Source organism: Phocoena phocoena, chromosome 11, assembly GCF_963924675.1.
Source record: "Phocoena phocoena chromosome 11, mPhoPho1.1, whole genome shotgun sequence".
In the NCBI taxonomy this organism is placed as follows: domain Eukaryota; kingdom Metazoa; phylum Chordata; class Mammalia; order Artiodactyla; family Phocoenidae; genus Phocoena; species Phocoena phocoena.
In genome coordinates this window covers 81135-105001 of record NC_089229.1, presented here as the reverse complement: position 1 = coordinate 105001, position 23867 = coordinate 81135, and the positions used below count along the sequence as shown (strand labels likewise).

General features: G+C 45.1%; 1 protein-coding gene and 1 pseudogene across 2 annotated transcripts; both read right to left on the bottom strand.

Moving 5' to 3' along the window:
* Positions 1–428: 428 nt before the first annotated feature.
* LOC136130684 (glucose 1,6-bisphosphate synthase-like) lies at positions 429–7868 on the bottom strand (annotated as a pseudogene).
* A 1235-nt stretch (positions 7869–9103) lies between these two features.
* RABL2B (RAB, member of RAS oncogene family like 2B) lies at positions 9104–22138 on the bottom strand. Of its 2 annotated transcripts, none has more exons than XM_065886757.1 (8): positions 22032–22138; positions 14829–14858; positions 13292–13371; positions 12573–12652; positions 10292–10403; positions 9853–9950; positions 9369–9452; positions 9104–9184 (listed from the first exon to the last, which is right to left on the bottom strand). In XM_065886757.1, the coding sequence occupies exons 1-8, from the start codon at positions 22136–22138 to the stop codon at positions 9104–9106; spliced, it is 672 nt and encodes a 223-aa protein (XP_065742829.1). The 2 variants fall into 2 exon arrangements, with proteins under 2 accessions (XP_065742829.1, XP_065742830.1); XM_065886758.1 differs by having other exon boundaries at positions 9853–9947.
* Positions 22139–23867: the final 1729 nt, after the last annotated feature.

The window sequence follows — 23867 nt, the reverse complement described above, 5'->3', positions numbered from 1 at the left end:
TGTGCCGCAACGAAGATCTTACACCCGGCAACAAAGATCCCATGTGCGGCAACTAAGAGCCGGCGCAGCCAAATAGATAAATAAAATGTGCTATACACAATTACAAGACGCTGGAACTAAGCTTAACCATACTTTAATTAGTAAACTCACTTTTCTTATGCTTCTGTTAAAGGAAGAACAATGTGCTGCTATGATACTTCCAATGTAATGAGTTTTGTTCAAGATTATGAAAAGTTTGAATAATTCCCCTCCAGACCATTTCATTTCAAATTTATACAGCTTCTTTAGTTACTTGACCAAGCCAGAAGAAAATAAAAGGAAAAAAGACACTCAGCCAGATGAGATAAAGAATGCTAACACGAGGTCCAGGCGCAGCTTGGGTTTTCTGTCCCAAGTGCCAGCGAGAGCAACGACAGACGGGTGTACACCTAAACAGAGTGCCAGTTCAGTCCATTTTTACTGGGCTCAAAATTTTTAATCAGAGTGATGAAATAAAATTCACACTTTGTGGCAAGACAAGAAACAATTAAACGTAGAATTTCTCTCTCCCGGTCTGGGCCTCCTCAGACCCTTTAGTGTGTGCTGTGTATCTGCATTAACCAGACCTCCTCAGGTGAGAACCTTCTTTCCTAATCGTGTAAGGAGCAAAGACGACCCACTGCTGCCTCTGTACACGCAGATCTGGTTGTGTAAACTATCAATATGTCATTTGATATGTAACACGTTGTCTCAAAAAGGTATATAACTGTTCTTTGACCAAAAATGGGCCCAACAGTCCTCAGGGCTTTCTGCAAGACTGTCTCCTGGGTAATAATACTCAAATTGGCTCAAGTAAAATTTTCCATTCCTTCCTTAGATCAGCTATTGATTAATTAATTGAAGGGCCTCAATGAATTTCTTCAATTCTTCTTTCAGTAAGGCAGCGACACTCTGGTTGGATGATGTGCGCTTCTCTGCATAATACTTTATCTTTGGTTTTGTCTTGCTTGTCTGAAGAATAGCAAAACAGCATTTTGAAAAGCAAGTGTGAAAGTAGCTCTTTTGCCCATTTCTGTTCCCCTCTAAACTTGAAAGAACCTAATTAACCTGTTTATTCTTTTCCTAGATAAGAAGAACTAAGAATAAAGAATTAAGTAAAGAATGACCAGCTCTCTATCCCCAACAACCCCCTCAGCAACCCTGCAGGCAGATCACACGGGCAAGACGGGCATCAGAAGGGAGAGTCAGCCAGCCTGCACGCAATAGGGAAGGATGCAGAACACAGCCTCTTGCCTCGATGATTCACTGAGATTCTCCCCCCCTCTCGCTTTTCCCTTTAAAAACTGTCATGGCTGAGTAGAATCTTTGGATTTGGTCTGGGGATATGAGTCTGCCTTCTCCCCAGATCGCCGGCTTTTCTGATTAAAACATCTTTCCTGTCTACTGACACTTGCCTCTCGATTGTTGGCTTTTGAGCGGTGAACAGCTGAACCTGAGTTTGGTAACAAATGTAATCATTTGGTTATTTTTATTCACAGGCAGCATTGATTTCTTTCTTTTTTATAAATTTATTTAATTATCTTTGGCTGCATTGGGTCTTTGTTGCTGTACGTGGGCTTTCTCTAGTTGCGGCGAGTGGGGGTGGGGGGCTACTCTTCGTTGTGGTGCGCGGGCTCCTCATTGCAGTGGTTTCTCTTGTTGTGATGCATGGGCTCTAGGTGTGCAAGCTTCAGTAGTTGTGTCACGTGGGCTCAGTAGTTGTGGTTCACGGGCTCTAGAGCTCATGCTCAGTAGTTGTGGCGCACGGGCTTAGTTGCTCAGTGGCATGTGGAATCTTCCTGGACCAGGGCTTGAACCCGTGTCCGCTGCATTGGCAGGGGGATTCTTAACCACTGGCAGGAGGATTCTTAACCACCAGGGAAGTCCAGCATTGACTTCTTATTAGGCTGGCTGCTGTCATATTCACAGGTAATGTCCCATGTATGCAATAAGATGGATATTCTTTCAGAGAATCAAAATTGTGAAGACTTTCAAATATGCATTTGTTGGTAGTCAGATCAAAACACAAGAAATATGAAGTTTTTGAAATATGATAATCATATTTTTCACAAACCTTAATCGGTTACTGGCTCAGTGTTATGCTTATGGTTTCCAGTTAAGATAACACCTCAGCCACAACAATGGCTGTACTCACCCCATCTTTATTCAAAATTGAAGTTCCACACAGAAAAGCAATGGACTTTTTAAATGTAATAATGACTTCTTTCCCATTTTCCAGGTCTTTTATCCTACTTCCTAGCCATTTAAAGTCTGATAATATTTCTTCAAAATAAAAATCCTTCTTTTTTTAAAAAAATAATTTATCTATTTATGTATTTTATTTTCGGCTGCTGTTGGGTCTTCGTTGCTGCACACGGGCTTTCTCTAGTTGTGGCAAGCAGGGGTTACTCTTTGTTGTGGTGTGAGGGATTCTCATTTTGGTGGCTTCTCTTATTGTAGAGCACGGGCTTTAGGCACGTGAGCTTCAGTAGTTGTGGTACGTGGGCTCAGTAGTTGTGGCTTGTAGGCTCTAGAGCACAGGGTCAGTAGTTGAGGCACACGGGCTTAAGTTGCTCCATGGCATGTGGGATCTTCCTGGAGCAGGGCTCGAACCTGTGTCCCCTGCATTGGCAGGCAGATTCTTAACCACTGCACCACCAGGGAAGTCCCTAAAATCCTTCTTTAAGTGCAACTGGATACAAAATTTTGGAAGAGACACTGCTGAGGCTAACATATAAACATTATTCACATCAGAATTTCTTGATTTATTTTTCTGGCAATCAAATATCCACCCCCCCCCCCCCCCCCCACCAAACAAAGTTGCCAACTCATTCCCCGTGAAAACTTTCCATTGACCATCCTCCTGGAGTTCTGCCACAGCCAGCTGGTCTGCACTGGGACCTGTAGATAGCACTATCTGAGCGTTCTCTTTCTCTGCCAGTCTCCGGGAAATTTCCAGCACAGACTCTCCTTCATATTTGGGCATTTAATGGTAGAAAAGTCTGGATCAGGATCTTTTTGTTCTGGTAATGGAATTGGAGGCTTAAAACCAAACACGTGCAGAGTCAACTGCACATAGTCATGTCCGACCCCATGAAAAGATATATGTACACATTTCAAGGTGGTCTTTGAGTTTGATTCCCTGTGAAAACCAGTCTTTTTCAGATCTTCCATGTGTCTCCTGTAATGTCCTGCAGAGAGTCTCTCTCCAGTAGGCTGGCATTCACTAAATCATTATTCCGGGAAGCATTCCAGGGTTCCACACAGTCCTCTATGCGTTGTGGACTTTCTTCACCATGAGGAGATGTGATCTAAACACCAGTTTCCCAATAGACCCTTTGTCTGTTCTCTTCCTTGCAGTTGTGAGAGGCAGTAATCATCACACCTCCAACTGCTTTGAGCTCCTGGACTGCATATGATGTAGGAACTTATTTCGGAAAAAGGTACACAGAAACATCGTTAGCCAGCAAGACTGAAATGGTGAGTTTAGGAAGTCTTTGGATGCTGCAGCTGTTAGTTACTTGACCCCAGCTGTCATACCCAAGACAAAGTTTCTCAACATCTCTCAAGGTATTTGTGCATCTTCTGTGTTGATTGGATTACTGTAAGGTCATTAATATAGCAAAACCCTGCCACCAGAGCAGAACCAAGTCCTGCAGCTCCAAAAGTCATCCAGCAACAAAGAAACTCCTTGTTTGTCCCATTCAGTAACAGATTTTCAAATTGTTCTTTTGTTTTGGCATTGTTTACTGGTTTGCAAAGGGTGGCTAAATATAAAAAATCAATCAATGTAATTCACTACATTGATAGAAGTGAGGTGGAAAGACCACACAGTCATCTCAACTAATGCAGGAAGAGTATTAGACAAAATCCAGCAGCCTTTTATAATGAAAGCACTCAGAAAATCAGGAATAGAAGGGAACTTCTACAACATGATAAAGGCCATATGAAAAATCCATAGCTAACATCACATTCAGTGGTGAAAAACTGAAAAATTTCCCCCTAAGATCAGGAACAAAACAAGGATGGCTGCTTTTACTATTTAATTCAACATAGTACTGGAAATTCCAGTCAGAGGAGTTAGGCAAGAAAAGGAAATACAAGTCACCCACATTGGAAAGGAAGAAGTAAAACCTTTTCAATATGCACATGATATGATTCTATTTATAGAAAAACCCCCAGAGTATGTGCAGGAAAACTATTAGAATTAATAAAAGAATTCAGCAAAGTTTCAGGGTACAAGATCAACACACAAAAGTCAGCTGTTTCTATAAACAGCAAGGGATAAATAAAAAAGTAAATAGCATCTAAAAAAATCTGGAAATAAATTTAACCAAGAAGTGAGAGATTCATACGTGAAAAGTACAAACATTGATGAAAGAAGTTAAAGATATAAATAAATGGGAAAAAAAAGGAAAGACATCCAGTGTTCATGAATTGGAAGACTTAATATTGTTAAGATGTCAAAACAATCTTTAGAAAGAAGTTGAAGGACTCATACTTTCCAAGTTCAAAACTGTACTACAAAGCTACAGTAATTGAAATAGTGTGGTATTGGCATAAGGATAGACATCTAGACCAATGGAATAGAATTGAGAGTCCAGAAATAAACTCATACAACTATGACCAATTGATTTTTGACAAAGGTGGCAAGACCATTCAGACAGAAAAGAATAGTGTTCTTGACAAATATTGCTAGGACAACGGGATATCCACATGCAAAGGTAGGAAGCTGGATCCCTACGTTATACTATATATAAAAATTAACTCAAAATGGATCAATGACTTACATATAAGAGCTAAAACCATAAAACTCTTAAAAGAGAACATAAGGGTAAGTCTTCATGACCTTGGACTTGGCAATGGGTTCTTAGATATGACACCAAGAGCATGAGCAATAAAAGAAAAATAAAGATAAATTGGACTTGATCAAAATTAAATACTTTTCAGGGAATTCCCTTGATGTCCCAGTGGTTAGGACTCGGTGTTTTCACTGCCAAGGGCCCGGGTTCGACCCCTGGTTGGGGAACTAAGATCCCGAAAGTCACGAGGCACGGCCAAAAAAAAAAAAAAAAAAAAGTTAAATACTTTTGTTCATTAAGGACATTATCAAGAAAGTGTAAATACAACCTGTAGAATGGGAAAAATATTTGTAAAAGTCATAAATAAGAATTTAATATCCAGAATATGTAAAGAATTCTTATAACTCAACAGCAAAAAGTCAAACAACTCAATTTAAAAATAAGCAAAATAGGGGCTTCCCTGGTGGTGCAGTGGTTGAGAGTCCGCCTGCCAATGCAGGGGACACGGGTTCGTGCCCCGGTCCGGGAAGATCCCACATGCCGCGGAGCGGCTGGGCCCGTGAGCCATGGCCGCTGGGCCTGCGCGTCCGGAGCCTGTGCTCCGCAACGGGAGAGGCCACAACAGTGAGAGGCCCGCGTACCGGGAAAAAAAAAAAAAAGCAAAATACTTGAATAATTGTTTCTCCAAATAAATAATACAAATGAAGGGGAAATGTATCTCAAAACCACAGTGAAGTACCACTTCATAACTACTAAGATGGCTTATCTTTAAAAATGGAAAATAACAAGGGCTAGCAAGGATGTGGGAAATTGGAACTCTTGTACATTGCTTGTAGGACAGCAATGTAAAATGGTGTAAAATGGCGGTTCCGCTGTGGAAAACACATTGGCAATTCCTCAAAAGTTTACACATAAAATTACTATATGATCTTTTTTTAAAAAATAAATTTGTTTTTGGCTGTGTTGAAAGCTGCGTGCAGGTTTTCTCTAGTTGTGGCAAGCGGGGGCTACTCTGCATTGGGGTGCGTGGGCTTCTCATGGTGGTGGCTTCTCTTGTTGCGGAGCACAGGCTCTAGGCGCATGGGCTCAGTAGTTGTGCCTCGCAGGCTCTAGAGCACAGGCTCAGTAGTTGTGGTACATGGGCTTAGTTGCTCCGTGGCATGCAGGATCTTCCCGGACCAGGGATGGAGTCTGTGTCCCCTGCACTGGCAGGAGGATTCTTAACCACTGCGCCACCAGGAAAGTCCCACTATATGATCTTGTAATTCCACTCCTAGATCACTGTGCTATGCCCTCCTCCCCCACCCCCCAACTTAAATGTTGAAGCCCTTACCCTCATGTGATTGTATTTGGAGACATGGTCTTCAGGAAGTAATTAAGGTTAAATGAGGTCATAAGGGTGGGGCCCTAATTAGGATGTCACTATGGGGGTCACAGGATATAGTCTTTTTAAAAAAACTATTTATTTTTTGGCTGCGTTGAGTCTTTGTTGCTGCGTGTGGGCTTTCTCTAGGTGTGCCGAGCGGGGGCTACTCTTTGTTGCGGTGCGCGGGTTTCTCACTGCGTTGGCTTCTCGTTGCGGGGCACGGGCTCTAGAGCGCAGGCTCAGTAGCTGTGCAGCACGGGCTTAGTTGCTCCGTGGCACGTGGGATCTTCCTGGACCCGGGCTCAAACCCGGGCCCCGGCACTGGCAAGTGGATTCTTAACCACTGCGCCACCAGGTAAGTCCCAGGACATAGTCTTTTAAGAGGAATCTACCTGAACACAAAGAGGTCATGTGGGCACACAGTGAGATGGCAGCTGCCTACAAGCCAAAAGAGGCTTCAGAATGAAACCTACCTTGCCAGCATCTTCACCTTAGACTTCCCGGCCTCCAGAACTGTGAGAAATAAATACCTGTTGTAAGCCACCCAGTCAGCGGTATCTTGTTACAGCAGCCTGAGCAGACTCTGACACCCAAAAGCATTGAAAACTGCTCATATAAGCACATGTATAAGCATGTCCATAGCAGCACTATTCGCAATAGCTGAAAGATGGATCCAAACATCCATCAATGGATGAACGGATAGACAACTTGTGTTATTTAATACAATGGAACATTATTTAGCCATAGAGAGGAATGAAGTAGATGATATATGCGTGAATCTTGAAAACATGCTGAGTGAAAGACACAATAAAAGGTCACATATCGTTTTATTTCATTTATATGAAATATCCAGAGTAGATAAATCCATAGAGACAGAAAGCACGTGGATCAGTGTTTCAAAGGGGCTGAGGGGAGGGAGCGTTGGAGAAAGTACTTAACGAGTAAGGGGTTTCACTTCAGAGTGATGGGGATGTTTTAGAACCAGACAGAGGTGACAGCTGCACAACACTGTAACTGTACTAAATGGCCCTGCACTGTGTACTTTCATTTTATGTTCTGCAATTTCACCTCAATGAATTAGTTAAAAAAGACTCAGGGGTGGTGTTCCCGTATGTCAGGATGACATACTGCTTTAAGAAGCACGTGGATTTGAGCAATGTATGGGTAGGTGGCCACGGATATTGCTGGCACCCTGCCTGAGCACTTATCCCCTACCTACTTTGAGTGTTGAAACTCACAGCTTCCCTTTCCCCAAGGAACTGTCCTTGCTAAAACAGGAGCCCTTTTGCCCTGGACACCATGAGTCACCCCTTCCACCTCCTCCTCACACACTTGGTCAACTGGCACAAGAAGGGCCCTGGTCTCAAAGTGGGACCGTCCTTGTAAGGCAGTTTGTCCTCCAGAGCTTCCCTAGGGATGGGGAGACTGAAGCTGGTCCCCAGCAGAGACAGAAAACTGCCACAATGAGTCATCTGAACAAGAGTTGCCTCCTCAGGCTTTGCTTCCAGGGAACCTGATGCAAAATGGTTACGTAAAGCCAATACTGATGGTGAATTATATGGTTTTTGAATTATATCTCAGTGAAGCCATTATATTTAAAAAACACTTATTAATCATCTATAATAACTAAAGGGTTGTTTCTGTCGTTGTTTTTAAAAGTACATCTCACCAGGGTAACGCATTCCTGAAATTTCCTGGTCGGGTTAAATCTGTGAAGTTGAAATTGTAAGCATCAGTAATCTAAAGGGTAAAAATGCTTGTTCTTGACTCCCAAACAAATACCCATTCTTTTAAAAACACTAAATTCCACGGAAACGGTCTCTGTGACAATAAATCTAGAGATAACATTACAGGTCACGGCAGTCTCCCCTTACTAACGTGGCTGATGATCCGCTCGTTCTCTTGTGACTCTTTGCTCAGAGAAATCCATGCCCACAAAGCATGCACATCTATTCAACGTAAATAAAAATAAATTTAAAAAATGGAAATGATGTACAAGATGATCATAAAAGCATCCTAGTGAACCACAAGTCCTGGAGATAAATGGAAAAGGCAGCATGAGAGTTCTCAGCAGCCCTTGCCACCCAAGGAGGTACAATGTCCACACTAGTCCTCAAGAAAAATGAAGGAAATCCTCCCTTGTTGAAATAGGAGTTTTAAAGGAAGCTTTCCGAAAGTCAATTTTTTACAATGCAAACAGGTGTGCCTTGTGGTGTGGCTGTATTGACCCTCGATGTTTACAACTATGATGTTTGTGTATTACTAAGTATGGCCAGACCAGTCGCCTGCTTTCACATGATGTTAACAACAAACTTGGGCCTGTGATCTTGGCCTCGCTGTTCATCAATGTACTGGCTGTACCTAGAAGAACTCTGGAAAAACTTACGGAATGAACAGCTCTCTGCTCAAAACCATTTTCTTAAAATGGTTGGTTTCGTTGGGAGACTAGAGGAAAAAGGACAGTCAGGAATTAGAAATCATTCCCTTGGTAGAAATGCAACGAATAGGCCCTGAGGTCAGTTCTGGGAGGGGGAAAAAAAACACCTAAATTTCCTTTTATTTAAGAGACACACACAGAATGTTCCCCGATTTTCTTCACCGTCCCACATAACCTGGAGGGTCCATCCTTAATTCTACCTCAGGGTCTGGTGTGGACCCCTTACACCTGTTGATGGCACTTGCTGGTGTTGACCCCTTCCCTGCCCGACTACAGGGGAGGGAACAACTGTGAAGGGTCAGGTCTCACGGGCCATGGCAGTGGGGGAAGCAAATGGGATGGTTGGGTCTGTAGGAGGCATAGCAGGGGATGGCCTGGAAGAATGTCTCACGTGAGAGCTGAAGGACTGCCGAAGGGAGGGGTATTCTGAACTCCCCCCCCTCCCCAAGTCGGCCGTGGAGAGAGGCCTCCTTCCGTGGCTCAGGAGGGAGATGGGCTCTCGACGCGGCCACGCTGCTCTTTGCCCAGCATATCCTCCTCCTTCTGCTCCAAGCTGATGCTCTGTGAACAAGGTTGCAGGTGAGGCCTGGCCTTGCATTTGCCCAACTGTAGCTCTGACACCTCTAGGGGCAGTGCCCTCGACGAGCACGTGTGGCCTGCAAAGTCGGTCTGTTGGGTTATGCTCTGCACCCCTATGAAGGGAAGCCGCTTCCTCTACGCCACCTGACATCCGGGCCTGACCTACCTCAAGCTCCTGCAAAACCTCATCCATGAAGTCCCGGGAGTTCTGTTTGTAAGACACAGCTAATCGAATTGCATCGCTGAAGAGCTGGAGGTAAGGTGAAGGTGGTGGGAAGGAAAACAAGGCCGTGGGGCCAGTGGCCTGGACTCTGCCTGCCCTGTACCCACTGGCCCCGTTCCCATCATATGTCCACACAGTACTCCACCCTAAAATCAGCAAGGTCACTCCTCAATTCACCTTTTCCCTGTCACCCTGACCCCATGCATGGTCAACGTACCTTTTCTTCACCAAGCCCAACCCACCACCGGCCCTACTGTCAATGCTCACACGACCCCTTCCTGTCACCACATGCTCAGCACAGCCCCCAAAACAGTGCCCGTCCTCTCCACCAGCCCTGCAGCCAGCCCTTCTCTCCATCGCTTCCCTGGTAACTTCAGCACCAGGCCTTCCCCGGCCTTACGAGACTGTCTCTGCAGTCTCCCATTACCTTCACAACGTTGGTACCATCAGCAGCTGAGACAAAGTACAGGGGCAGGGAGAACTTCCTGGCAAAACTGAAGCTTTTTTGGGTCATCTTTATGTCTGCTGTAGAGAGAAGGTAGGACATGGGCCTGTCTACAAAGGCAAAGGGAGAGAATTTTGCAGGGTGGGTCACTGGAGGTCCCCATTCTAGGAAGAGGGACGAGGAGGGACAACCAGGGGACGTGTCTTAGAAAGAGTTCACTTCACTGGGATCTGTATCTCGAGAAGGCAGGTTGGCTCACTTGGATCCTTACTGGGAGGGCAGTGATGGCAAGAAACCAAGGGCTGTGTGTCGGGAAAAAGAATGGACCATTGACGGTTCGCTGGCCCAGCAAAGGAAGAGGAAACGTGTGACGGTGGGTCCCCCCATGAATTGCTGGCACCCAGATGTAGGGTGGCCTCACCATCGATTTTATTGGCCACCACAATGCATGGAATCTCTGGCCTGAACTCCCGAAGCTCTGTATACCAGGTGCTCAGGTTCTTGTAGGTGATTTTCCTCTGCACATCAAATACCTGCAATTAGCAGAGGAAAGAAGACAGCCCAAGTGCATCAGTGTCTCTGCATGCCACCCCCAGGTGACACACACACAAGCAGGCAAACACGGGCTTGGCAACTCGGACCACGCACCACTCTGAGCGGCCTCCCCTCTAACCACAAGGGCTATGCCTTGCCCACCCTTCTCACCCTCTAGAACCTTCATCTTGTCACCTTATTTACCTATTTTAACCAGATTTTATCATTTTACTTATTGATAAGTCCGTTACAAATGGTAAGCTTTTTGTTTTTTTCGTAGTCTAACTACTGCTTAAACTTTGTTTAAAAACTCCTTTATAATGGGACTTCCCTGCTGGTCCAGTGGTTAAGACTCCACACTTCCAATGCAGGGAGCGTGGGTTCCATCCCTGGTTGGGGAACCAAGATCCCACATGCCACGCGTGGTGTGGCCAAAAAACCCCAAAACACCTCCTCTATGATAATCTTAAATGTTTCTAGAATTTCCTTTCAGTTATTTTGATTTACTTTTAATTATAAACTTTTAATTTTGTATTTTAGACTTTGCAGAAGTACTTTTGTCTTTTATTATTTTGTAGCTTATCATAATTTTATTAACTTTCTATAATTTATAGTTTTTACCTATTGAAAAGTGCCCGCAAGAAGCATGAGCACTGTGACTGGCTCTAGGGCGGGGAGGACAGAAGCCCTAAGATGCTTCAAGTTGCTGCTACAGGGATCCTTCAAGCCCCTCGCAGGAGCTCCTCAAAGGCCAGCTTTCTGTTGCCCAGACACCCTCCAGAAGAGACTCACATGTCCAAACTGCCCCAGCACAACAGTGGATTGAGATGCACAACCCTGTAACCTGCTGGAATGGCAGATCTTACTTCTAAACAACCCAGCCCTTCACGGGAGTAACCATGTCCAGGGCCAGGGATTCCCCCTGCATGGCAGTGGGCTCTGGTCAGCAGCTGTCACACCTGAGGCAGCAGGAGGTCCACCTGAGAGGCTCTTCTATGGTACTCTCCAGGCCCAATTTCAATAAATGACTACTTTGTCTTGAATTCCCAATAAAGACTTCTTTTAAAATACGCTTGTAATGAAACTTCCGGAATCTGCTTCACACCTCCCATGGCTGCCTTCCATGGTGACTGTTAGTCACACTTTGTCCAGGTCTGGTTTCCTGAGCTTCCTTTCCTTGTTTTGAGAGCCGAGGAGCTGGTTAGGCTGAGAAGCATACCCTTTGGGGTTTCAAGGTGGAGGGTGGAACCCCAGCTCCCTCTGGGACTATCAGGTCCCCATGTGGTCACGAGAGGCTGAGCGCTTTCTACCGGCAAGGCCCCCTACAGCAGGCTGGGGCTGGTGGTAGGCACCTGCACATACAGGTATGCAGGGAGGCTGGCAGGACGAACACCCCAGGTCTCAGAAGAGGGCCCAAAAGGAGCTAGTAGAGATGTGTCAGAGGCAAGAGGTCACGACTGCTGGCACTAGTCTGCCCCCATTTGCCTTACCCTGTTACCCTCTTTTGTTTTGTCCCATTATAGGTACTAGCATTAAATTTTGGAAAATTTCAAGAGATCTTGTGCTTAAGGGACAGAAGAGCCTGAGAAAGGAGCCAGTGAGTTTGTGGGCAGGAGGTCCTAAAGGACACAGGTTTACTGTTCCTCTCTCTATTCGTGGCCCTTGCCATAGCTGAGTGTCAGGCTCTCCTGCGGCACTTGTCACCCACTGGCTACTGGGCTGGACCTCTGAGGGCTGTGCTCTAGACAGCAAAGTGAGAGGCTGAGACGGAGGAGGGGCCCATTTTGGAGGGGAAAGCTCCCTGGGAACCAGAGCCTGCTCAGCCCCAGCATCTGCCCCTAGAGAGCAGCGGATGAGGGAGGCCTCCATTAGGGAGGGACTGTGTTGGACTCTTAGATGCTCTGCCTGATGATGAGGCCCTGAACTTGCTCCTCCCGCTGGAACTGTGGCTCCACACACCCCCCCACCCCCCACCCCCCAAAGAGAAGCTGGCTCTGGCGTGTTCTCACTCCGAACCTCTGGGAAGCACGTGCAGTCTGAAGCCTGTGCTAATCCTTCCCTTCAGCACCCAGCCCTGGTGAGGAGGGCCCAGTCCTGCTGGGCCCTTCATCCCTTCACCCCTCAGGCCAGACTTGCCCAGAGCCTTTGCCCTCCAGTTGGTTTCATACCATGATGCAGGCGTGGGCCTTGTGGTAGTAGGAGGCGTGCATGCTCTGGAACCGCTCTTGGCCTGCTGTGTCCCAAAAGTCTGCAATGTGAACACAGCTCTGACTGCCTGATGGGGGATGAAGGGCAGAGAGCCCCAGACGCTGAGCACCTCTGTGCGGTGTCTGTGTTCGGAAACACAGGCACCCGTGGGAGGATGGGGAGCAACGGAGACCACACAGCTCGCGGGTGTGTTGTCAGGATGTAACGCACCTGGGCGTGCGTGGGGGCGGGTGAGAGGGAGACCCAGGGCCAGGAGGAAGGAGAGTACAGACAGGGAGCCCCAAGAGGGAGAGGGTCAGTGACCTCCTTCCCCCACCTATAAGATGCAGGACGCTCCAAGGTCACAACTAGGTCCAATTCCCATGTGTGCTGATCACAGAGGGTGGACACAGTCAGGCCGGACGTGTGGTCTGGCCAAGGGGAAGGTTGTGACCACATTTAAAGCCAAACCCTTTGTGGCAGATGACACTCAGACCAACCCTGTTATTTCTTTACACTGGCTGGAGAGCACCGGGACAGAACCCCGCGTGCTTCCTCCCACCCTCCCTGGCTTCCGGGCTCTCTGGGTTGTACCTATCACCCTTCATCCACGCCTGGGGCCTCATTTCCCCCTGCTTGATTCTCTCCCCCCCCACTTCTCCCTCCTGAGAGTGGTGTGGCTCGGCACTGTGCTGCTCACCCACAAGGACGGTCTTGCCGTCCACCGTGGCCGTGTGCTTGTACAGGGTCAGGGCGTGTGTGGACAGCTGCCGGGGCTGACTGCACTTAGGTTAAGGGGCAAAGATGAATGAAAAGAGACGTAAGCAAGGTGCTGGGGGGCGGCTGCTGGGGGGATGGAATGGGCTCTCTCTCTCCTTCTTTAAGAAGTTACTTAGGGGCTTCCCTGGTGGCGCAGTGGTTGAGAGTCCGCCTGCCCATGCAGGACACATGGGTTCGTGCCCCAGTCCAGGAAGATCCCACATGCCACAGGGTGGCTGGGCCCGTGAGCCATGGTCACTGAGCCTGCGCGTCCAGAGCCTGTGCTCCACAACGGGAGAGAACACAACAGTGAGAGGCCCATGTACCACAAAAAAAAAAAAAAAAAAAAAGCAAGAAAAATAAAATTAAATAAATAAAAAGAAAAATAATAAAATTTAAAAAAAAAAAAAAAAAAAGAAGTTACTTAGATTTTAAACTGAATGAGTGTTGCAGACAGAGGATCAACTTCAAATATCACAGGCACAAGCTCCATGGAAAGGTGACGGGTGGGAGAGGTTGGGATTATGTCCTGGCCACCTAAGTCCAAGGGAAAACATGGAATGGAATTTTACAGAGCAGCTGTTTGAAACAGCATCACGTAGTTGGCCAATGAGACTGCGGGGATGCCCCAGCTCCCCATGGATGGGGCTCTTGCAGGCCAGAGAGGAAACCCAGCCATAAGAAGCAACATGACAGTTCCAGGGAAAAAAAGTCTTCATAAGCCAGACAGCTGACAAACTGTTTATGAACTGTAGTTTGCTTTTTGCAACCGTATCAAAAAGCTTGGGGAATAACATTTCCTGAAGCTGCAAGATGCTGTGTGGTTCATCGGAGCTGGGATGATGCAGGTGGGTGGGTGCAAAGGAGAACTCGGTAGAAGGTGAAGTAAGATACACTTAGAGTCTACCACGGGGGGGCTGGGGCCCCGGGCAGGGAGCAGGGCGCTCTGGGGCTCTTCTCACCCCCAGTTCTCAATGGACTCACTCGGGAAGCTTTTAAAAACCATCCCAATTGTCTCATTCCAAACCTGCACAATGCAACGATTCACGGAAGGAGGGTGGGGCTGGTGGTTCCTATTTTACAAAGTTGACTCATACCAGAGAATGTTTAAACATTAGAGAGCCCAAGCTCTGAGGTCAGAGATGTTAAGTGACTTGCCCAGCGCCAGAGCTACTAAGAAGGAAGAGGTGGCGTTTGAGTCCAGGCATTTGACGAGGTACTTACTGTTAGCCATTCCACTGCTTTCCTAATAGAAAGCAGATCCAAATGTGAGTAAGCCTGAAAATATGCAGCACCAACAACATGTGATGCCACGTGGGTCAGCTGGTGAGAAGCCAGCATGAAACAAAATCTGCGAATTTACTCACTTATCCCTCCTCCCTGGACCGCTGGAGCAAAGGGGTGGGCAGTGGGGCTGAGCTGGCCTGAGGGTGGAAAGGGCCACAGGAACAAGGAGCATTTCAAAACTTGAAGGATACAATCCATCCATGAGAAATCTCTCCATAAGTCTGTAAGGAGAATGTGCAAGTGGTCAGGTGCATCCCTCAACGCTCCTGCCTGCCCCTGTTGCACCACCCAAGGGTTGAAAACTTGGAAGCCAGCTGTGGCTTCCCCCCTCCCACTCCTTCCACAGCTACACAGTTTCCTTTCAAGGACAATGCCCAGGAACCACCCACCCACCCTCTTTCTGACTCCCCTTAAGTTCCTGACACCCTTCGGCTATAACGCTGACCCAGCACCCACAGATGCTTTCCCTGTGGGCAGGGACCCCAGCTTCCTCCTTTTAGGGAATAAACAAACTGTGGTACATCTATAATATGGACTACTACTCAGCAATAGCAAGGAAACAATTACCGATATACCCAACAATTTGAACAAATCTGAAGGGTATTACGCTGAGTGAAAAAGGTCACATGTTGTATAATTCCTTTTATACAATGCTGCCAAGATGACACAATTATAGAGATGGAGAATATTAGTGGCTACAGGGGTTAATAGGGGTGGTAGGAGGTGAAGTGGGGTGGGTGTGACTATAAATGGACAGCAGGACCGAGGTCTCTGCAGTGATGGAATAGTTTTGTACCTTGAGTCCAGTGATGCTTACACAAATCTACACATGTGACAAAATGACACAGAATTATACATATGCATTGAACTAATGCCAGTTTCCTGAATTTGATCTCGTACTACAGTTATGTAAGATATAACCACTGGGGAAACTGGGTGAAGGGTACACAGGCCCTCTCTGTATTCTCTTTGCAACGTCCTATAAATCTGTTATTTCAAAATGAAAAGTTAAGAAATAAACAAAACAAAACAAAACAGACTGGGAGAAGCTACGTGCAATGCCAATCACTGACGAAGAATTAATATACAGAGATTATGAACGGCTCTGATACGTGAATAAGAGAACACACACACAACCTGGGTCCTAAGAATATGAACAGACAATTCAGAAGAATGGCTAAAAAACATATGAAGAGATGCTCAATCTTGAATGATTTTAATGTAAATTAATGATTTTCATGCAAATTAAAATAAAATGAAGTAGCACACACATCCTTCAGATTAGCAAAGTTGAAAAAGTCGTATGATACCAAATGTTGCACATTTTGTGGAAACTCTTGTACTGTGCCGGTAGGAGTGCGAACTTAATATACTACTACTTTGGAGAGCAACTGGGATAAGTCAAAGTTTGAGCTAATCCTAAAACTGGGCAATTTCACTCCAAGTCTAATAGACTGTGTGCCCAAGATGATAGGCATAAAAATATTCACTGCAGTATTGTGTCTAATACCATAAAAATTGTAATTTCATAACTGTTCTTCAACAGAAGAATGGACAAATATATTTTAGTACAAAAAAATTTAAAATAATTACTAAGTGCTTGCCATTTGCCAGATACTATGCTAGGTGCCATGATATAACATTTAACAAAACAGAGGAAAATTCCTGTCTTCATGGAGCTTACGGTCTAGTGGGTGAAGACAGACAGTAAACACACACTTAAAATATATATAGCCACGTGTATGGTCACTGGATTTAGAAAAGCATTACTGCAATTCAACGGGGTAAAGGATTGTTTTATCAAGAAATGGTGTGGAAACAACTGGATATCTATGTAGGAAAAAAATGAACATTACTTGCGGACATTACTTAAAATGGTGGAGTATGAAGTTCTATGGGTCGCTCCCTCAACTGAAACAACCAATAACTGGAAAAAATGATCAGAATCAACTATTTCAGAACTCTGGAACCTGACTGGACACAACGACCAGTAGAGTGCTGGATAAAAGGAGAGTGCTGGTCTTGTGCAAAAGAACAACACGCACAAACCAGCAATGGTCACCCACTCCTCAGGCCCACTGCAGCTAGGCGGTGCCCCGTGTTCCAAATGTCTGGCTCCAGTAGAGATACTTTCCTCAAAAAGTTTGGCCGAGGAGCCGGATCTCAGCTCTCTCAGGCTTCAGAGTCTTCCCCTGCTGGCATCTATTGGAAATTTAAAGGGATAGGAATACTATTCCCTTTGTTTCTTTCCCCTTTTGGAGCCAAATATTTAAGGAAATCTTTATCAGGTCACTGTCTGATCACAGATAATGGAATAGAAATATCAGTGACCACACACAAGAAGGAATATACACTTTGCAAAAATAGTATATGGAAAAGTTACAAGTGGATACTCCAGCTCTAAACAAGCAGAAATCAGCCATACCCGAGGAGTGGGAATATCTGAGTTCCAAAGTCACCACATCAAAATACTCAGAATGTCTAATTATCAACCAGAAAATTACAAAGCATACAACGAAACAGGAAGGTATAGCCTATTCTCATGATAAAAAGAATTTAACAGAAACAATACCTGAAGAAATCCAGACCCTGGAATTACCAGTCAAAGAAGTTAAATCAATTATATTAAATATGCTCAAAAAACTAAAGAAAACCATGGACGAAGAACTAAAGGAAATTAGAAAGCAACATATAAACAGAATGAGAGTATTAATAAAGAGATAGAAATTATGAAAAGAAACCAAACGGATATTCTGGAGCTGAAAAGTACAATAATTTAAATGAAAAACTCCCTAGACAGTTTCAACAGCATACTTGAGAAGGCAGAAGAAAGGATCAGCAAACTTGAAGATAAGGCAACTGGAATTATCCAGTCTGAGAAGCAGAAAGAAAAACGAGTAAAAATGACCAGTGCCTAAGGAGCCTATCAGACAACATAAATCATCCTAACACATGCATCATAAATAGAAGAGGGGTGGGGGCAGAGAGACTAGTTGAAGAAATAATGGCTAAAAACTTCCCAAACCTGACGCAAGACATGAATGTACACACCCAGGGAGCTCAACAAACTCCAAATAGGATAAACTCACAGAGATCCACATTATAGGCAAATTGACAAAACTCAAAGACAAAATCCTCAATAAGATAAACAGCCAACTTCTCATCAGACACCACTGAGATCAGAAGGCAGTGGAATGATATATTTAAAGTCCTGAAAAAAAAATTGTCGAAAAAGAATTCTATGTTCAGCAAACTATCCTTCAAGAATGAAGGAGAAATTAAGACATTCCCAGATAAACATAAGCTGATGTGGCTTATTACCAGAAGATCTGTCCTATAAGAAATGGTACAATAAGTCCTTTAGGTTGAAATGAAAGGACACTAGACAGTAACTTGAAGCCGTATGAAGAAATAAAGATCTTCAGTAAAGGTAGCTACACAGGTAAATATAATAACCAGTATTCTTGGGCTTCCCTGGTGGTGCAGTGCTTAAGAATCCACTTGCCAATGCAGGGGACATGGGTTCGAACCCTGGTCCAGGAAGATCCCACACGCTGCAGAGCAACTAAGCCTGTGTGCCACAACTACTGAGCCTGCGCTCTAGAGCCCACAAGGCACAACTACTGAGCCTGTGTACCACAATTACTGAGGCCCATGCACCTAGAGCCCGTGCTCTGCAACAAAAGAAGCCACCGTGATGAGAAGCCCGTGCACCACAACGAAGAGTAGCCCCCATTTGCAGAAACTAGAAGAAAGCCTGTGCGCAGCAACAAAGACCCAAAGCAGCCAAAAAAAAAAAAAACAAAAAACCCCAAAACCAGTATTCTCCTATTTTTGGTTTGTAACTCCTCTTTTTTCCCATGATTTAAAAGACAAATATGTAAAACTATAATTGTAAATCTATGTTAGTGATCACAATGTAAAAAAGTTGTAATTTGTGACAAAACAATATCAAGGGGAGGGATAGAAATATATAGGAGCAGAGTGTTGGTATACTATTATAACTAAACTGGTATTCAAATAGGCTGCTATAAAGTTTAGATATTAATTATAATCTTCAAGGCAACCATTAATAAACAACTAAAAAAATTATACAAGACAGGAAGGGACTCAAAATAGTACACTACAAAAAATTAAAAAAAAAAAAAGAAAAAGTAATGGAGCACTTGAGGAAAAAAAACTGGAGACATAAAACAAATAGCTAAATGGCAGAAGTAAATCCTTCTTTATCAGTAATAGCTTTAATTATTGTTGTTGCAAATGAGAATAGATAAAACTCTCCAATTAAAAGTGAGAGATTGGCAGAGTATATTAAAAAAACATGATCCAGGTATGTCCTAACTGTAAGACACTTGCTTTAGATACAAGGTCACAAAGAAGTTGGAAAACAAAAGGATGATAAAGATATTGCATGCAAACAGTATTCAAAAGAGAAATGGGGTGACTATACTACAGTCAGACAAAATAAACTTTTAAGTGACAAATGTTAGAAGAGACAAAGAAGGACATTATATATTGATAAAAAGTTCAATCTATCAAAAAGATATAAAAGTTATAAACATATATGCACCGCACAACAGAGTCCCAAAATATATGAAGCTAACACTGACACAACTAAAGGGAGAAATAGAGAGTTGCACAATAATATATTGAGATTTCAATACCCCACTTTCAATAACGAGTAGAACAATGAAACAGAGGACTTGAACCACACTAACTAGGTCTAACCACCAATTAGACCTAACAGACATACACAGGATACTCCACCCAACAATAGTAGTATACATGTTCTTCTCAAGTGAACATGAGTTAGGCCACAAAAAAAGTCATAATAAAATTTAAAAGACTTAGATCATACAAAGTATCTTTTCAAATAAAATGGAATGAAACTAGAAATTAATAACAGAAGAAAAATCACCATAAGGTGGAAATTAAATCAAATAGGGAAGATTTAGTCAAATTAAATCAATAACAGAACTGTACATCTTTAGGTAGTAGACATGAAAGAGGAAACTAAACTCAAAGCTAGCAGAAGGAAGGAAATAATAAAGATTAGAGTGGAGATAAACAAAATACAGAATAGAAAGACAACAGACAAAAATCAGTGTAACCAGAAATTAGTTCTCTGAAAAGATCAACAAAATCAACAAACCTTAGCTAGACTAAGAAAAGAGAGAGGACACAAATGATCAAAATCAGAACTGAAACTGGGGACAGTAACATCAATTTTACAGAAACAAAAAGAATTACAAGAGAATACGATGAACGAACAAGTTGGATAACTGAGATGAAGTGCACAAATTCCTAGAAACATACAAACTACCAAACAGATTCAAGATGAAATAGAAAATCTGAGTAGACCTATACCAAGTAAGGAGATTATATCAGTATTCAAAAATCTCCCATAAGGAAAAGTCCGGGACTGGATGGCTTCACTGGTGAATCCTACAAACCATTTCATGAACAAACACCAATCCTTCTCAAACTCTTCCCAAAAATTGAGGAGGAGGGAACACTTCATAATTCTTTCTATGAGGCCAGTGGTACCCTGATTCCAAAGCCAGACAATGACACTACTAGAAAAGAAACCTACAGGCCAATATTCCTCATGAATTTCGTTGTAAAAATCCTCAAAAACATCCACTGGCAAAACCCAAATCACATTAAAAGGATTATACATCATCAAAAGGACCAAGGGAGATTTATTCTCAGAGTATAAGGATGGTTCAACTTAAAAAAATTAATCAAACATGTCATATTAATAGAACAAAGGAAAAATCCTACATATTCATCTCAATAAATGCAGAAAAAGCATTTGACAAAAACCAACACCATCTCATGACAAAAACTAGGAATAGAAGGTAATTACCTCTAGGATAAAGGCCATATATGAAAACCCCACAGTTAATACTCAACTGCAAAAGACTGAAAGCTTTCCCTTATAATGAGAAACAAGAGGATGCCTACTTTTGCCACTTCTATTCAACACAGTACTGGCAGTTCTAGCCAGAGCACTGCGATGAGAAAACAGTTATTGTGAGTTGCTTCCTAGACATTTTACGGCATGACAATCCTGCTCACACCTAAAGTCTGGACATTTAGATGAGGACCTGAGTTTAGGATTCCCGCCACAAGTTCCTGCTTTGCTTTTCCCAGGGCACCTTTTAAAATAAACAGACTTGAGGCTGAGAAAAGTTAGTGACCTCTGCCCCAATCAGCAAAGCCCCTAGGGAATTACTGACAGCTACCTGGGTCTAAGGATATGTTAATAACAGATACAAGTGGAAACCAAGGTGAAACTGGGGCACCTGGGTATAAGACTAAACTAGGCATCTGGTTAGGGGCAAGTTTACCCTCATCCTGCGAAGGCAGAAATGGATGTGTGCCCCACTGGTCCAAGACAGCTGAGAAACAGGCTCACACCCTGTGGAGACAAGCTGCCAGCACTGCAGAGCCTCCCTTCAGGGGGAGTTCCACGCCTGTGCACAGAGGCACTGAAGTCAGTTAAAAGAGTGAGTCAATCTTTACACTGGGACTTCCCTGGTGGCGCAGTGGATGGGAATCTGTCTCCCAATGCAGGGGACACGGGTTCCATCCCTGGTCCAGGAAGATCCCACATGCCGCAGAGCAACTAAGCCCATGCGCCACAACTACTGAGCCTGTGCTCTACAGCCCAGGAGCCACAACTACTGAGCCCGTGTGCCACAACTACTGAAGCCCGCGCACCTAAAGCCCATGCTCCGCAACAAGAGAAGCCACCGCAGTGAGAAGCCCACTCACCTCAACAGAGTAGCCCCCGCTCACTGCAACTAGAGAAAGCCCGCTCGCAGCAACCAAGAGCCAACACAGCCCAAAATAAATAAAAATTAAATCTTATAAGAAAAAAAAAATCTTTACGCTGCTTATAGTCAGGCATCATTTCTATCCACTCTTCTCAACTCTGAGTTCTTTCAAGACAGTATCTTCACCACCTTTCTTCGACCTGTCGCTGGTTGTGCCAGTCACACTTCTCACACTTTCCTCTCCCCATTCCCACCGTCTGCATCTTGCAGTCTCTCAGCCCCATACCACACACAGGAATACCCCAGCTCTCACCTCACCAGGACTGCTTCAGTAGTCTCTAGGGTGACCCGTCCCATACTTTCTGCCAGGACTCATGGATAAAGCTCAGTTTCCTCAGTCCTGTGACTTGCCCCTGGGGACGCCCTCCTCCCCAAACACACACAGCTGCTGATGTGACGCTCCCTTGTTCCCCCATGCAGATCTGGGCTCCAGCCAAGACTACTCTCTCACCACTCCCATAGAAGCTATACTCCTCTATGCCTCTGGAGGAATTTTCTAACAACCCAGACCCACTCTGGGCCTGGCATTTCTTCCCTAATCTCCCAACATACTTGGACTTGCCCACAGCGCTGTCCCCCAGGCAGATGATTTTCACATTGTCATCGGCATCGTATTTCTCTTGGTCCAGCTCACAGGGTTTGGCTCTGTCCCCGGCCATTGGCTCCTGGCTGTAGAAAGGGGATCAGCTCAGGGGACGGGGGTCTTGTCACCGTCTGGGAAGATCAAGAAGAGGCTGTTGTTAAAGAGATGAGAAGTCCCCTCCACCAAATCCACTTCCTCTTCCTGGACAGGGGAGACAATGAGCTGACAAGAGAGGGGCCCAAGGAAACACTTACATCCTTCTCTATTCACCACTCACCTGGCTAGCACTTGCTGAATCATGGGGCTGTAATCTTGTCCCCACCCAGATCTTCTGAGAGTGGTTTACCCTATGTCATCTCTTTACTTCAGCTATGCTCAGAACCACAACTCCCACTCCCACCTGGAGAGACTATTCTAAAGCCATGTTGAAGCTTTACCAGTTTTACCTACAAGCGTTTTCTCACTTGTAAAGCAGGGACAAAACTCAGTGCCCACATCACATGATTGAGTTGAGACACTGTCTGACAAAGAGACAGGGCTCTGTAAGCCTGAATTCTCATCACTGAATGACAGATCACACAGCCAAAGAACCCTAACCTGTATTCCTGATCCTCTACCTCATGGTTCTCACTTCCACTTCATTTTCCATCATACTGCCATCAGTAGCTGCCTTTTCCTCTCTCAACTAGGCATTCCCCAGACCCTCTTCTCTAGGGTTATTTCAACCTCTACTAGTTTCAGGTATCTCCTAAATGCTGATGATGCCAAATCTGTATCTCCACAGAGATCGCTTCCCTCAGTGCCAGACTCAGGTATGCAATTGCCTACCACATTTTGAATAGCGAACTATTCCACACAGGCAAAAATAACCTGGGAAACCTAAGCCCTGCCCACCCCAAAGTCGCTCCTCACGTTCTCTGTCTGTACAATACATCACCAGCCACCCAATGCCAACATCGAGGCGTAACAATCTCTACCTCTATTCCACTATCCTCATGTCCTTAAGCCCAAATATAACTTCACAAACATTACTGGGAATGTGCCGTAGTCCACACTCTGAGTTAACTCGGCACACAAAAATGATGCAACGACAACGCAGCATCAGTGCTCGCACTTACTGAGGGTTCATCACGGGTACATCTTGCACCCGGATAGGAGACACGATGGCAAAGTCTACTGTGGCAAGAGCTATGACAGACGTGCACACAAGGGTGGAAAATACCGACAGGACCCCTGAGTTTCCCTAACTGCAATGCTACTGTTTCTGCTCAGGTAGGGACTCAGCCTTCTTTACCGAGGTACCCTCAGCCTCAAAAGCAGTGACTGGGAAGGGGCAGATGCCCGATAAGCATAATGAGTGGCTGTCCCTTCTACCTCCACCCTGTAGCTGGAGCGACCTGTTCGGAAGCCAAACGCGGCCAAACCCGTTCTCAAAGACCTTCAATAGGTGTCGATGTCCTCGCCACCCAGTGGATAAGTTCTCTTTCACTCAAGTAGTTTTCGGGCACCAAACAGGTCTGAGAACCACTTTACCCCCGCAGCCAGGCTGGGCTGCCTTCGCCCCCCCCCCCCCCCCCGCCGTTGCCAGAACCCACTGTCCCGTTCTTCCCCGCACGGGCCAAGGGCCCGAGGACGGCCTTGGAGGGGCGGTTCCCACATGCGAGGCCGCCACCCGCGCGACTTCGTCTTCTCGGCCGTTCCCGGGCGAGGTCTGGAGACCAGGAGCGCCGCAGGTCGGTCCGCCGACGGCCAGCCGCCCTCAGGGCCCCGAGTCCCCCTCGGATCCCGCCCCGTCCCGGACCCTG